Source organism: Pagrus pagrus, assembly GCF_965226575.1.
Source record: "Pagrus pagrus genome assembly, chromosome: 14".
In the NCBI taxonomy this organism is placed as follows: Eukaryota; Metazoa; Chordata; class Actinopteri; order Spariformes; family Sparidae; genus Pagrus; species Pagrus pagrus.
The window spans coordinates 19,278,440-19,293,420 of record NC_140198.1 but is presented as its reverse complement, the minus strand read 5'-3'; the positions used below and the strand labels follow the sequence as shown (position 1 = coordinate 19,293,420).

At 41.8% G+C, this 14,981-nt stretch overlaps 1 protein-coding gene across 1 annotated transcript in view; it reads right to left on the bottom strand.

Annotated features, from left to right (window-relative positions):
* Nucleotides 1-14,981, bottom strand: part of LOC311269105 (neurexin-2-like) — a 137,614-nt gene that overhangs the window by 82,058 nt on the left and 40,575 nt on the right. The window contains 4 exon segments of the mRNA XM_084373096.1: nt 109-270; nt 5,893-6,194; nt 12,432-12,443; nt 12,687-12,716. Of these exon segments, the coding sequence (XP_084229222.1) occupies nt 109-270; nt 5,893-6,194; nt 12,432-12,443; nt 12,687-12,716 (506 nt within the window).

The following is a 14,981-nucleotide window of genomic DNA, read 5'->3' as shown; positions in this document are numbered from 1 at the left end:
TTCCTATATGCAGAACATGCTCTGCTTATAGGAAGGGGGAGTGCTATCTGAGGAGGGGAGGATAGTATTTCCAGTCCTCTGCCGGGACCGAGGTCAAGCTGCACTCACATCTTTCAGACAGCCCATGAAGTTGTTGCTCACTGGGGAGCCCGGCAGGTCGGCCGTGTTTAGGCTGCCCCCGATGTAGAAGAGATCATCGGAGCCCAGCATGGTGTAGTCCTCCTGGGTGTAGCCGGTGGTGGTGAGGATCCCGTCCACCAAGATCGTCACCTGGGGGAGGGTGTGAGGAGAGGAAATGGCAGAAAATGGGGAGATTTTGAGTCATACAGAAAGAACTGGCCTAATTATTTCATGCTTCATTTCTTGATTCTAGTAGAGCTGGCCTTAATGCTGGATCTTGAAGGCAATTACAAGAACAGCTTTGAAGGGTTCACTAATCTCAGCTGATCCCTGTTTCTGATATATTCGCGAAATCGCCGCGCCGTCAATATACCATAAATATCCCTTGCACTGATATTTTGGCTCCAAAGCAATATGAATGCTACAGTACACTCAATTAGTTTGAGATTTAAGATATCAAAATGGCAGGCTGCGTTACTTGTACACTGGCTGCAACAAAACAAGATTATTCTCGTATCAGTCTCATCAGCTCACAGAGACAAAGGAAATGAATTACTGAATATAGGAGAAAAAGTTAGATGCCTGTTGCCATGACAATAAGTCCACAGTTAACATGTAAGCCTGCACAAATGTCACAGCTCCCACTTTAGGGAGGCGAAAACAATTACCATCTCTTTGTGGGTGAAACATTTTCAATTTCCAGGAAAATCTACTGTGAAAAGATAATTGTTCTTTAATTGTACAGCTTGTGATAAATTGCATTTAAGGTAAAAAATGTGACAGCTCCAACAAGGCGGGACACACGCATGTTCACTCTTTCAACTGAATGTTCTGATGTCTCAGGACAATCACAATCACTTTATGAATCCAGGCTTTTATTGGAAAGGTATCAGAGACCGACATATGTAAGGGAGGGGAAGCTGCTCTCTCACCTTCTACACTGTAAACATGTTTATCGACTGATTGGCTGTGAGATGCGGCCAGCATTGTTTTTTATTCATCTAGAAATCTCTAATACAGACACACCTTATATCACATTATACTAGTATATACATATACTCACATTATCATGGTACTCGCTCACAGAATACATTGTTGCTCCACCTTTCATTACTCAGAACTGAATTAGGTAAAATGTAATTCTCTTACTGTGCAGCTTAAACATGGAATAATCTACAGAAGGCTTTAAACCTGGACTCTCTCCTGCCTCTGGGGCGGTTCAAAGCCCTTACCTCTGATCTTGCTTTTTTTGTCAGGCTCTTGCCAGACAAAATGTTTATGGCTGGATTTTACTAATGATTATTTTCATTATCAGTTAATCTGCCAATTATTTTAACGAATAATCTTTTATCCTGTAAAATGTCAAAATTTTGTGAAAAATGTGTTCAAAAGGTCCAAAACCCCAAGACTCTCCATTTACTATCATAGATGACCAAGAAAAGAAGCAAACCCTTTAAACTTAAGGGTGCAATATATAACAAATAGGGGGCAGCATATCACCAGAGTAACCGCTAACTGCTGCTGACTGTAGCTGCTGTTAGTTAGCTAGGAAGCTTAGTTAGCCATGCAGCTAGCAGTAAATGAATGAGAGTTCAGAGCACCGGGGGGGCGTTTGTGTTGACACTGCTACCAAAGAAGCTTTGGACCAGGACGCGCCAGGGCTAGCTTGTGAGCATGCTAACTTCAGTAGAAATATTGCAACACAATACATAAACCGCATAAAGTCAAAACTGTTAGTCCACATTCTGTTGATATTTTGAATATACTTTTTAATGTTTACAACTCAAATTTCAAGCATTAACAGGATGATTTCTATTCAAAGAGGAGAGCTGAAAAGATGAAGGAGACACGGAGCTACATTTCTCAACAAGTATACTCCCACCACCACTGGATCCAACGGATCTTGACTTAACCCGACAACAGCGGTAAAGTTCAGAACAAATTGATTGTAATCACCCAGCCAGGTCTCAGTGAGCATACACAAAACAAATCATTTAAAACGTGGGAGCTGTGATCAAGTGATTGGCTTTTAAAAAGCCTGATGTATCTTGTGAATTTAACTTTGCGGCGTCCATTCTGTTAAATCACTGGCATTTTGAAGGCAAGAGGGTAGGAGACAAAAGAATGACCTGACACGGCATGTTCAGGTGTCAGGTTTTTAAAACGAAGGTCCTGCATCACCTTTCTCTGCTACTGGCAGGTATTGATTTCTGTCTATCTCGCGGTGAAGGCTTCAGTATCTTTGGCTTAGACAGCGGACAATGGCAGGGCTTGACTGTGGGTTGTTGATACTGCACATTGAAGAAACCTCTGAAAACCAAAGTGCTTTTATGTCTGGAGACCGATTGATGCTGCTCCACAGCGTATAGAAAAGCATGACCAATTTCTAATAACGGCTGTTACACCAAATCCCCAGACAGATCCTTTCAAAATCAGAGGTGAGGGATGAACGTGTTCAAAGGTAACTATTGAATTAGACTAAAATATCATTAATTAGAGGCATATAGCATGATAGTATTCAGGCTCCGGTGCTGGCTGGTGCCCTTTGAGACTGATCTTTCATCATATTTCTCAAGGATTTCCACGCAGCCAGTAGCTGATTTAAGGGAAACATATTTATGAATGTTAGTGGAGCTCAAGAGTTATAGTGGGAATTGAGTGCAGTGTTAAGGAGGTACAACAACAGATAACGTGTGTGCATGTTAGTGTGTACTGTTCAGCAGGAAAAGGTGGATGCATCATTAATAAGGGTCAGACATGGAGAGAAAATCAGCACCAATCAGTTTGTCCACAACAGTAAAAAAAGAAAAAGAAAAAAGGACAGATGGAGAGGGAGATAGTAACAGGGAGAATTCTAGCCTGAAAAGCACCACCGGATCTAATAAAATGTTTCCAGCGGCACTCTCTTGGGAGTTACAGTTCTCCCTATCTACATGTCAGTGAGGTAACTTATCTGAGGGGAAAGCAATTTACACAGGGATCAAATGCATGGCTGAAAGCATAAGTGACGTTGTAAGCATTGGATTGCCGCTCCACTGGAAGCCAGGGTAAGGAAATAGATGTGGAGGAGGATGCAACTTTATATGCAGGTTAATGTGACAGGTTCAGGATATACTGGTGATGAGGAGAGCATTGGATACAAAATGAGTCCTACTTAGCAAAGGATTGAAACATTTAAATGCACCGCACGTGGCAAAGAGGACCATGTTTGGTTTGGTTATGGCGCCGGTAAATTCATTCCTTCATCATTCATCCAGTCTTCACCTTTTTTGAGACAGAAATGCTTGGACTCAATTTACCTTCAGAAGCCCGATTTTCCTCCAGGTTCATTGTTGTGCTAGAAATGGTCCACAGGGATCTTGTAGGACTCAGTGGTGCGACTTGTCTCCAGCAGATTTTTTTTTTTAAAATGCTGCTCTAATCTAAGGTAAGAATATTACATTGCACCACAGCTCAAGGCAGCTCTGCTTGAGTTGATACAATTTGTGAGCCTCGACATACTGAACACACTTCTCGAAATGTGCCAAGTGCATTGGCATGAGGCAAAAAAGACAAAAGCGATTCTGAAAAACGTGCCGACACACCGTGTTAATGCTCCAAAAATATGTAGCAAGCACAGCTATGGCATTATAACACTGGCATTAATCAGGTATATCTGATGAAAATGTCAAAGAATAAACCAGAACACATTAGCATATTATTCAGAGAGAAATGACTTGTGACTGCTTGCTTTTCTAGAACTGATATTAGTGGAAAAATGCGCTAAAAAGCTATAAAAACCCACAACACAATGCTGGCTTTGCAGCTAAATGTAGACAGACGCTCTATGTGATCCATGAGGAGTGATGAGGAGGCTGCGACCTCCTTCAAATTAATGCATGAAACAAACATCAGTGCAATATTTCCATCATGTTTTGTAAATTTTGTCCACCATTTGAGGTTTGAATGGCTCTCTTTAATTACATCATCTCATTGCAGTCTCTTCATACGCAACCTGAATTACCACCACCTACTGCTCATCTAAATTATCCAGCTCCCACTGTGACATAGATGGAAACCTGGCTACAGCAGTGCTTTTAGCAGATATTTTTTTCTTAGGAGTTGGTAGAGACTAAAAACAGAGCTAAAAGAGAGAGACTATTGGATAAACATGACTCCAAGGGATAGTTTTGCCTCTTAACTGTTCGCTAACAAGTTTGCCCTATCAACTTCACTGGTGATGATATGTCAGTGTTCACGGTTTGTTTAATCTTCCCCCAAGAGGCAAAAAATGTCTGCTACCACATGTTTAAAATTGCATGAATCTTCTTGGCTACTTTAAGGGATACGCTGACATGTTTAGCTTGAAGCTGGGGTTGGCAAGACTGTAGAAACCAGCAAAAGCAAGCTACATTTTGAAAAGCATCCAACCGAAAAAATCCCACCTCCTCACTTCTAAGCAACTCCTCCAAAACACATGAGCGTGCACTGCCTGACTAGCTACAGACTGTTAAATGCCAAAGCGAAAAATCCGTGTCACGAACATACCTCAGTCCGAATAGGCTACCCAGCGCGACAGTTGCTCTGGCTGTGTGCTTTGTGCTAACATTAGCCGCTACGGGAGTGTGTTGTTGCCATTGCAGGCCTTTTATTGGACTCAGGGGCTTGTGTGGTTTGTGGTACTCGGTTGGCGCCTGACCAACAGTCTGTCCCTTCCGTGTTAAATGTTAGCAACTAATTGTGCACACACCAGAAAAAGAGCAACATTAGCATTTGGATTTTTTACGAGTAGGTCGCCTAGCTTTCAAAACACACCACAGACTTTCACATTACACTTTTTACATTAAACATGTATTCAGAGTTATATAAAAACTATGATTAATACTGTAGAGCTTTAAGGTACTGCATAATGGGAGTAACTGTAGAGTGACCACAGCCAAAGAAGAGTGCCAGCAGCAGGCTAACATTAAATGTAACAGACACATCCTGGGAATCTGTAAATTAGTTTGGGAATTCAGGGCTGTGCTTTGTCCACTGGACACAATTAATGAATGTGGAACCTTAGGGCCCAGTTGTACTTGGCTGGAGCACAGTACAGTAGGTACAGCAGTACAATATCGGACACATGCAATGGGTGTATTCATTATATAAAAGCTCCGCTCAGCATGACCTCCCTGATACTGCTACAAAGCTGCATCAGTGGCTGTAGCAACAAAAGTGGCTTTTTTTTGTTTTAGTGGAGTTTTTGTCAGAATCCGACAATCTGTGTGAAAATTATTATTCTGTAAAGGCAGAGAAGAGAGATTTATCTGCTACTGCAGTATACGGGAATATGACGTATATTGCTGCGTGTGTTGTGTTTTTCTTTCAATTAGGTAAAGGGACCTTCACAGCTATCTTTTGGGCGCAGGAAAAAACACAAGCTCCCTGATTATAAAAGGACTCAGTGCTTTCCACCGAAGCAATCTATTTTACGAGGAAGAGGGCAATGACCTAATATGAGCTTGTAATATCTATCAGAACATGGAAAATGGGAGACAGGGAGTCCAGCAGAGCAGAAACATTCAACAGAAAAACAGTAACTGTCAGTGTTTACACTGATAATGCACTACAGCACCTAAAGCCTGTTCACGTGGGACTGGTTTTACCTTGACCCCATTTTATTCAAGATAATTACACGTTTATTGAGAGCCTGCTACAGCATACATAATGACACGCTTAATAAAATCTACACATTGTACATTTCATGTGGGCAGCAAGCATGCAAGTCACAGTCAGTGGATGTATACACACCTGGCGGCGGTTGCGGGTAACCCGAACATCATGCCAGGCGTAGTCACTGAACTTCCCGCTAGCCGGTTCAACCAGGGCCTCGAAGGCACCGGAGCCCAGGTTGATGACCAGCCACAGGGCCCCGTTCCTCAGGGACAGGTTGACATAGTCAGCTGACTTCCCCGTGTGAAGCAGCAGGCCGTTCCTCTGCAGGGTGCGGAAGGACAGCGTGATCTCATCCATGCTGCTCTGAATGGGAGTCTGGGACAGGTTGTAGCTGAAGTACTCATTGCCTTTGAAGGTGGCCACTGACTCCTCCTGCCCTGAGAGGGGAGGAGAAACATCTTAGATAATTGTTACAGTCATTTCATGTGATTTATCTAGTGCACAGTGCTGTATCGTCACTACTTTTGTTGAGATGAGACTAAAATATACAGTGCAGTATCAATTGATAAATGTTTCACAATGACCAAAACTAAATTGAACAGAGCGTGTACGTATTTGTGGAGCTATTCACATATTCTTCAACACTGTACAGTGTGATGGACAAATCGGTAGTCAGTAGGAGTGGCACATTAAAGGAGAAGTCCAGTGATAGTTTATATTTTTTACAACATAGAGATCACATAAAAAGACCAGCAAAACCAGCCAACGAACTGATCCCACTAACAAGTACTGTCTGTGTAGCTTGCTCCTCTGGTCAACAGACAAAAACACATCAGTGAGCCACAGTGTTACACTGGGTGTCATGTTCCTTCATTACGGTGAACATGGGCACTGTAGTTTACTTTGAGTCAATCCCACATACACCATCCTAGTGCTGTAAATACTCACCAGCACAACAACTCTGCAGCTGAAAATTGTCCTCAACAAATGTTCAATTTACTAAAAACTACAGTGCCAAGCTGTGTATTTGACCTTTTTTTAAAACGTCAAATATATAATTCTGATATGTTTTCAGACATATAAACAGGGTACGGGAGGTTGTAAAGAAGCGATCGACACATTGTTGTTTTTTGGTGATTTGTTGTCAGTGAGACAAGTATAGGACAATGCCTTATTCTTTATTCAACAGTGACATTTTAAAAATGCCAAATTAAATTTGTCATTCTTGGATAAACATCTAATTCACACCCACAGAAAGAATCTATCTACAGTAAAATATGATGGCTCAAACAATCCCCCAAACTCTTCAATAAAAGAAGCTTTTTTTTTAGGTTAACCAGAGCAGAGAAGAGATGTTGGTTTTTCTCTGTTTCATCGTTTCTTGGGATCTCACATTGTGGGCAACATGACTTTTCACAAGCTGCACTAAGAACCCTGTCAGTGTTCTCTTGGCATCAAACATCTCTACAATACATGTAGTTCGTACACACAGTTCATTCGACAATGATGCTACTAATTATAACACAAGATAAAGCTTTTAGATAGATAGATAGATAGATAGATAGATAGATAGATAGATAGATACCATACTCACATGAAAACGTGTACGATGCAAATTACCGCATGAATTTGGAAAAATCAGCTCAATCAAACTGTTTGGAAGCAAGTTATAAATCTCGAGACTGTGAAGACATGCAGCAACCTGAGCTCGACGCCACAGTACATAAAGGTCATATGCGTTAAGTGTTGATTTAATCTATTGTAAACTGAATAATAAAACAGACTGTTTTCTATTTTCCTCCATAAATAAGGGTTGTAACTTGTGACATTTAACTTTCCTTCACATTGAACCACAGGGGTAATGCTCACTATTGTATAACACAGCTCTTGGAACATATGAATGGGCTCTTTCAAGCCAGTATAGACACCCCTTCCTTTGCTTGTCTGTGAGTTACAGCCTCGAAGCTACTGAGCAAGCTGTTTCAAGCTAGACGGATAAGCTGTCCCTTAAGCCTATGTTTGCTTGTACACTAAATGCCGCCTTCTGAACTCCAGGGCCAATTTAAGCCAGCAGGATCCGTGGTCCCATTAGTCTCTATTGTTTGAGCAGTGCAGTTACTCAACTACTGAGCAGACAGCAACTCGTTAGGCTATTGTTGTTGAGCCGTAATGTGAAGTTCGGCGTTTGACTGATGCTGTGGGTGAAATGTAAACCTAAGTGCAGGTGCAAAGTGAACACGGTGAGCACTGAAGGCAACAGAGTGGTTGGGAAAAAATGATTATGGGACACCAGAGGGGTTGTGGCTTAATTTAGCAAAACATGAGTGCTTAAATGTCCGGCTAATAACTTCACAGGCACAGCGAGCATTTTTATCTAATAATCTAAGAAAGGTTTTCTCATAAGAGATCAATTTAGAGAGCGAGAGGATTTGCAACATATCCTGAGCACCATCTTTCTGTAATTACCATCTTTCTGTAATGAAGACGTCACTAGCAGATGACCCTCAAGCCCTCCTTGGTACCGTTTGAGGGATCAATGCAAGTGTCTGAGTGGCTAGAAAGGCAGCGGGCCGTATCTCTGCTCTCCTGCCCACCATTGAGGTGGCCCATTGTCTGCAGCGACAATGTTTACCAGCTTGTGAAAAAGGCTGTGTTTGCTCTGACACCAGATAGACTTTAGCACTAACTCCGGGGGAAAAGCCATCAGAGACACAGTCAGTCAGTGCAGATGCTGCTAGAGGAGCAGTTAGACGCTTAATGCATGATGCAGCTTCCACCCCGGTGCAAGCCATAAGACAATTGCGCCGGACGCCTATATTGGCAGAAAAGGAGGCTCAGCAGAAAATAATGGCAGCACCAATGTGTCTCTCCTGCTTCTCTTCTCATTGTCACGTCTTGCTCCTTCGTGCTACCCCGCCCTCTCTCTCCGTCTCTGTTTGACTACACATCATCCAACCTCCCATTTTCTTGCACCCCATGGTTTGAAACCATAAAAGCTGCCTCTAAATTCAAGATACAATTACTAGTGAGTGTTGGGGTGCTGCCCATGGCAAATCCAATAGAGTGCCGCATGAATGAAGCCTAAAACCGAGAAATTCTCCACTTGCACAATGTAGTGTGACGTATATCCTTTTTACGAACTGCACGTCCTTTTGCTTCCCGTGCCAACTCTACAGTATAAGTCTATACTTATGCCAGTCTTTTTCATCTGTAACTTAGTTAAAATACCTCACTTTTCAAAGTTTGCTTTGTATTTATTGCTAATAGTCACCATTTTTCCGTATATAGGTTGTTTTTTTTGTTGCATTTCGTTGCATTTTTGATCATTTTGGAGGTGTTTTTAGCTAGCAAGGTTAGCCTGTCAGCTAGCTGAGCTGGCTTCCTAAAAAGCACACAAATCAGAGAGAAAGGTGACCGGTTCTACTATTATGTGTATATGCAGAGCTTTTTAAGAGGCTAGCTAGGTCAGCTGACAGGCTAACCCTGCTAGCTAAAAACACCTACAGGACTATCTAAATGATGAAAAATGTTAAAAACACTATACACATAAACTACTAACAATATAAAGTGAACTGTGCAAAGTATTTGAACTAAGTTAGGGATGAAAAAGCACTGAATTAATTAAGTTAGCATTTTTGTACTTATGTTTCCCTAGTCTCAAAGTCAGTGGGTCTTTGGTTAGATGCCTGAAACAAGGTCTCTGGCCAACACAAACTTTCAGAGATTTTCAGGTTTTGTTCTACAACATAATATACGTTAGTAAAAACCCCAATTGTGCATTTTAAAGCATTTACATGTCGTTAAAAAAGGTGGGTGCTAACAAGTGGCTAAATGAGACGACAGAAGTTGTTGGAGACATTAAATGGCATTATGCCGAACACGGAGACTCATCTACTCACTAGTCCGTCTTTAAAGGTGGACTTTAGTTGCAAACTATTCTAACTCTAATATTCCAAATAGTACATTGATCAATTTATAGTTGAGTGAATATAGTAAAGTTTAGTAGGAAACTTGGTGGAGATGCTGAAGTCACGCGACTGCGTTGTAGTTTGTTTATCGCCTAATGTTGCTTTTCACTTTTGGTGATCTCCTACTAAATACATAATTCCTGCAGCACTCTATAAAGTGTCTCAAAATATGGAGGGAGCTGCAGCACCCTGGGTGTCACTTGAAGACTGGACAAGTTAGCCTTAAAATAGCTGGTGTCGCTCTTATGCCCGTGTCAACAAAGAGCTATAGATTAGCTGCCAATTTTCGCAACTTGACGTCTTGCCATCAGGTGGGAGGCCATCATATCTGGTTCTACTTCCTATTAGCCCACCTATTCCAGTCTTAGTTACAATTACATTATACTGCAGTGGCTGCATCAACATGAAAAATGCCAAACATGTGGATTGCTCATTAATACTAAGCTTTACAGCTGATTAATTTCAAAGTAGTCCAAGAACCCAGGGCATGGATGGCAATTGCTGACTTGGTCTCCTGCTTGGGGCTGGGGGAGTCGGTTGTCGGCTGGTTGCATCCAAACCAAAGTCAGGCAGTGTTGGTGTGTGCATAGCGGGGCTGCAGTTTAACACTGGTCTGGAGGCAGGGACGGGCATAAGCCCTCTAGGTGCTCAGTGAGCGACACCTGCGCATGAATAATCTCATAATTTTCTGTAAATCTGTGTACACACAGGACTGAAGCAAACACACAAGTAAGCCCTCCTGAATTTCCTCAAGGCTGCAAAATGTTTTTTTATTTTATTTTCTATGGGTCTCTTCCCAGAGAGCGACAACGATGGAGGATGTTTGATTTGAAATGATTTGTGGCCAAATAAAAAACAAATCAAATCAGACTGCTCTCTTGAGTATACCCACAGGCTAAAGATTAAATTAATAACAAATGTTGAAACAGACATTGAATGTCTGACTCAAACTTTGATGTCTCATGTATATCCAATGAACTCAGATGGCATTGCTTTGTTACTAATTGTAGCTCTACTACGCCCCAGTACTGCTTGGAGGCTTATTTCTGTAAATCTCCATTGCACAATCAATTACCAACTACTTCTTCTCACTGATGCATGAAATGGAGCAATTACATTTAGGCTTCATTTCATGACAGATCACATTGTGCTTGGCCTTTAGGACACACTTACTGTATAACTTTCTAAATATTTGATATAGCAGCCTCATTCTAGTGCAGCAAGGTTAATCATTGTTGAAGCAGCCGCGGCAGACTACAGTATATCCAACTGCATTGTTCTGTCAGTGCACCCATCAATTAAACCACTGTAGGAGCTTAAATTGAACATTATCTTTTGGCCTTGTATAGACTGATTACTACTTCTGTACATGAACAAGTTTGTCCCAGAGCAAGCAACCAAAGAAGCCAGACCTTAATCTATAATGTCACAGTCATGTACAGCCTCAAGCGGCACCATTTATAGTGGCTGAAAAACCGCTGTTATCATGCTGTGAAGAATTCACTTAAGGCTTTTCATCTACTGTAAATGAACTCAGTATTAGTGTTATCAGTTCTACACCAGAAAATGTATACGAGAACACCCAGCGTACAACCACACACTTGTTCCCCCCCTCCCATCCTCACAGATTTGTGTTCTACTGGAGCTAATTATAGAGAGTACAGAGTATTTATAATGATATCTTACTGCATTGATTGGGTTGAAAATGAAAACAGAATCTCCTAATGAATGAACATTGAACAAATGTGCTTTTTTTGGGTTAAATCTGTCATTTTTAGAAAAACATGTGGGATGTTTATTTTGTCAAAATTCAAACAGGAAAATATTTCCTGTCTAGATAAGAGTCTAAGTATCATTTTGCTGCTGATGAGCAAAGTGAGGATTTGAGCGGTGTATTATACTGTCAGAGTGGGTCATCAAAGCCAAGTCCCTATGTTTAGAGACAACGCTGATTGCCATGGCGACAGGATGGGGACTCTTTTTTATCTGAATCTCACGACACGTGGCAGAAAACACAAAGCATAAGTAAAGCATAATCCTCATGTAGGTCAGTGCCACCCATGCTGTTCAGTCAAAATGCCCCCTAATATTGTTTAACCAAATATTGCGTTTGATTTCCTAGATTTTACATCACAATTCTGCGGCTTTACCTCAAGTCATATATTAATCAGCACTTGAATTTAAATCAGTTCACAGTGTGCGAAACAATATATCCTAGTGTGCATTATTATGCTGTTTTATTCTGAAAAAGAAGAGGACACCACATCAGTGTTTCTCCCTGACTCTTAATTGTTTACCGCCTATGTAAAAATATCTCTTCCATCTTTGAGTTCTTACTCCTTAATTCTGTGCTTTTATGAATATTCAACACATTAGCACTACTGCATCGCAGACACCATTTGAAGGGAATGTTATTCGCAACCCACTGACGAGTGATCATAAACAGCCCAGTGATCACACATTTGAGAAATCATCACTATCTTGTAACCTATTCTGTAAAATAATTTACAACAGCTCCAAGAAGGAAAAGATATCCCTCTGATAATACAGAATGTTTGTGTTTGGTTCTGATCATTATTTCTGTGCAGACCTGAGACACACCCTGGGCATTAGATCCGTTGTTTTCTTTATTCTGACACGTGTTCATTCCCTTTGAAAACACCATGAAACCAAACCGAAGAGATGCTATGTGCATAGATGCATTACCTTGGCGAAAAACTGCAGAGGTCAAAGGTGATGTTCCAGTAGCTCAGTCAGTGGTCAGGACAAGGGTTTGACGGACAAGAATTGAGTGAGTAGTGAGCATAACATGACAGGAAGCAAAAACGAATAGGCAAGTATATGAAAAAAGAGGAGAGGAAATATTAGTGCAGCACAGTTAACTAAAATGATTTCAGGGGGGAAGGGGGAATGTTGTGATCAGGTGGCTGGGAAGGAAAAGCAAACCAATAGACCCCATACCTTGGCGGTTTAACATCAGGTGCGCCAGACCTTGAGGGAAAGAACAGAAAAAAGGATACGAAAACAGGAAGTTCATAAAGAGGTTCGGGAGAACAAAAGCATTGTCACAATGTTGGACTGCAGTTTGTGACAGACATCCTGGGGAAGGTACGGATGTCAAAGTTCAAACTCAAATAGAAAGGGGAAATCAAACTAAAAACAGACAAACATCTCAAGGGAGGAGAGGGAAGGCAAGGAGAGAAAAAAACATCTTGATCGGTGCAACCCTTATAGGTAGTTGCTCACACAGATGCTTTTTTCTAAATGGAACACATACTGTATGTTTACTTGATGCAGACAGCGTTCGAGATGTGTCAGATATACACAGATCCTGCTTTATATTGCAAACACCTAATGGTAATGCTAGTTCTATGATCTCAAACAGGTCTCTTTTATAGGCTTAGCCACTGATCTCCACACACTGATATTTGCATCCAGATGAGACTTTTAACCTTCCATATGGCAGCGTTTTATAAAAGGGCAGAAGTGATGCCATTCCTCATGTGCTAAATCTTCAGCGAGCATTTCTCTATTTCACAGAGGATTCGCCGTCTAATGGAGCTCAGTCGGTTTAGGGTGTTAAACACTCATACGACGACATAACCATCATTAAACAGGTCAGCCACTAATCTCTGATTATATCTAACCTTTATTTAACCAGAAGAGCCCTATTGAGGTTAAGAATCTCTTTTGCAAGAAAGACCTGCACCTAACCTTTTAATTCTGGGGGGGCAAAAAAAGCAGATTGGAGCTGCGACACGATGCTGCACTGCGTTAATGCCTCATCATAAGGCAAGCCAGCCAAGACAAAAAAGGTCACACCCAACCTTCATAGCCTGTCAAGCAGAAGGCGGAGGGGTTGGCCAAATACAAAGGCTGCTGGACTGAACACTTTCTCTACCAAGAGTTATTGGACTTGGTGGTGTAACAGACTCTGATGGCTGCAGCACTGCCATACTCTCTGACAGTCATACTGGGAACATAAAGAAAGCCTAATAATCTCTGGAGGCAAACTGAAAACATACCGCAACCTATCAATCACAACATGATCAGGCTGAGCAGTTGCAGGTGACGGTGTATAAAAGTCCAGCTGGTCAGACTGCACACGCTGCAGCGATCGCGGCCAGATCTGAATACATTTTGCCTGCACCACCAGCCTCAGTCTCTCACTCCTCTGTCCTGCGCTAAGCAGACAGAGAGACAGACAAATGTCTCAATAGGTCAGCCAGAAATCATATGGCATACCTCACCTGCTCCTCTTGCCAAAAAGGAGATGGAGCTGACACATTTCAAACCCTTCTGCCGAGCACATGAGCCCCACTGTGCCAGCCAACACAAACAGCTCTCATCAGGGCATCAGCACTCTAACGCTGCGATCCTTTGTACCCGGAACAGAAAAGGGAAATGGAACGGTCATTCAAGTCGGAAGTTGGAAACCAGGGCAAGATCCTTCAAGCCGGACTTCACAGACATGAACACACATGACGTCACAGCAAAATGGCAGCTCACGAAGTAGATAGGAAGCAAAGTTACATTTTCCTCCATTTTTACTTCATTCTTCATTCAGTGGGTTTGTGCTTGATAGGATTCTTTGCGGCATGCCTGTTTGCCATACAAACAGATTACTGCAGCATTCCAACTCAGCTGCCAGGATAAGATGTCTTGCATTTTACGTTTCTGTGAACACTGAATAGGTTCAAGTTGCATGTCTCAAACGCACCTTATTGATGTTTCTACAATACATGTCATCCCATGTTAACATTAAATGTATGTGAGCTGACTGTATCGTTGGCCATCTGAGGGGATGGTGTTGGTTTAACGGCCTGACGAGATGAATGCCAAGCCAGAGACCACTGTTCAAGACTGGATAGTTTTTAAGAGGAACCGTGTTGTTTCAGCATTTGTAAGCGTGAAACTACCGGATATTTTTGACGAGATGTATTTTCAGCAAAACACAATCTTTTCCTTAACCTTACCAATAGGTTTTTGTGACTTAACGTAACCCAACCTAAAGAAACATTAAGCTGCACTAGTTTCCAATATATCCAAGGTTTTTAGAAACATTCATTGCCAACATTTATCGTGGCGTTTGCGTACGTTTTCCCGAGCGGATGCACTGCGACGCATTTAGATTGGAAGTCAGGAATACCGACTCCAAACTATCAAATCCAACTTGTTACAGTTAGACTCATACAACGCCCGAGTTCAAGTCCCAGTTCAGTCATTAGTCAAAATCATACAAAGGGACAGGTCGCG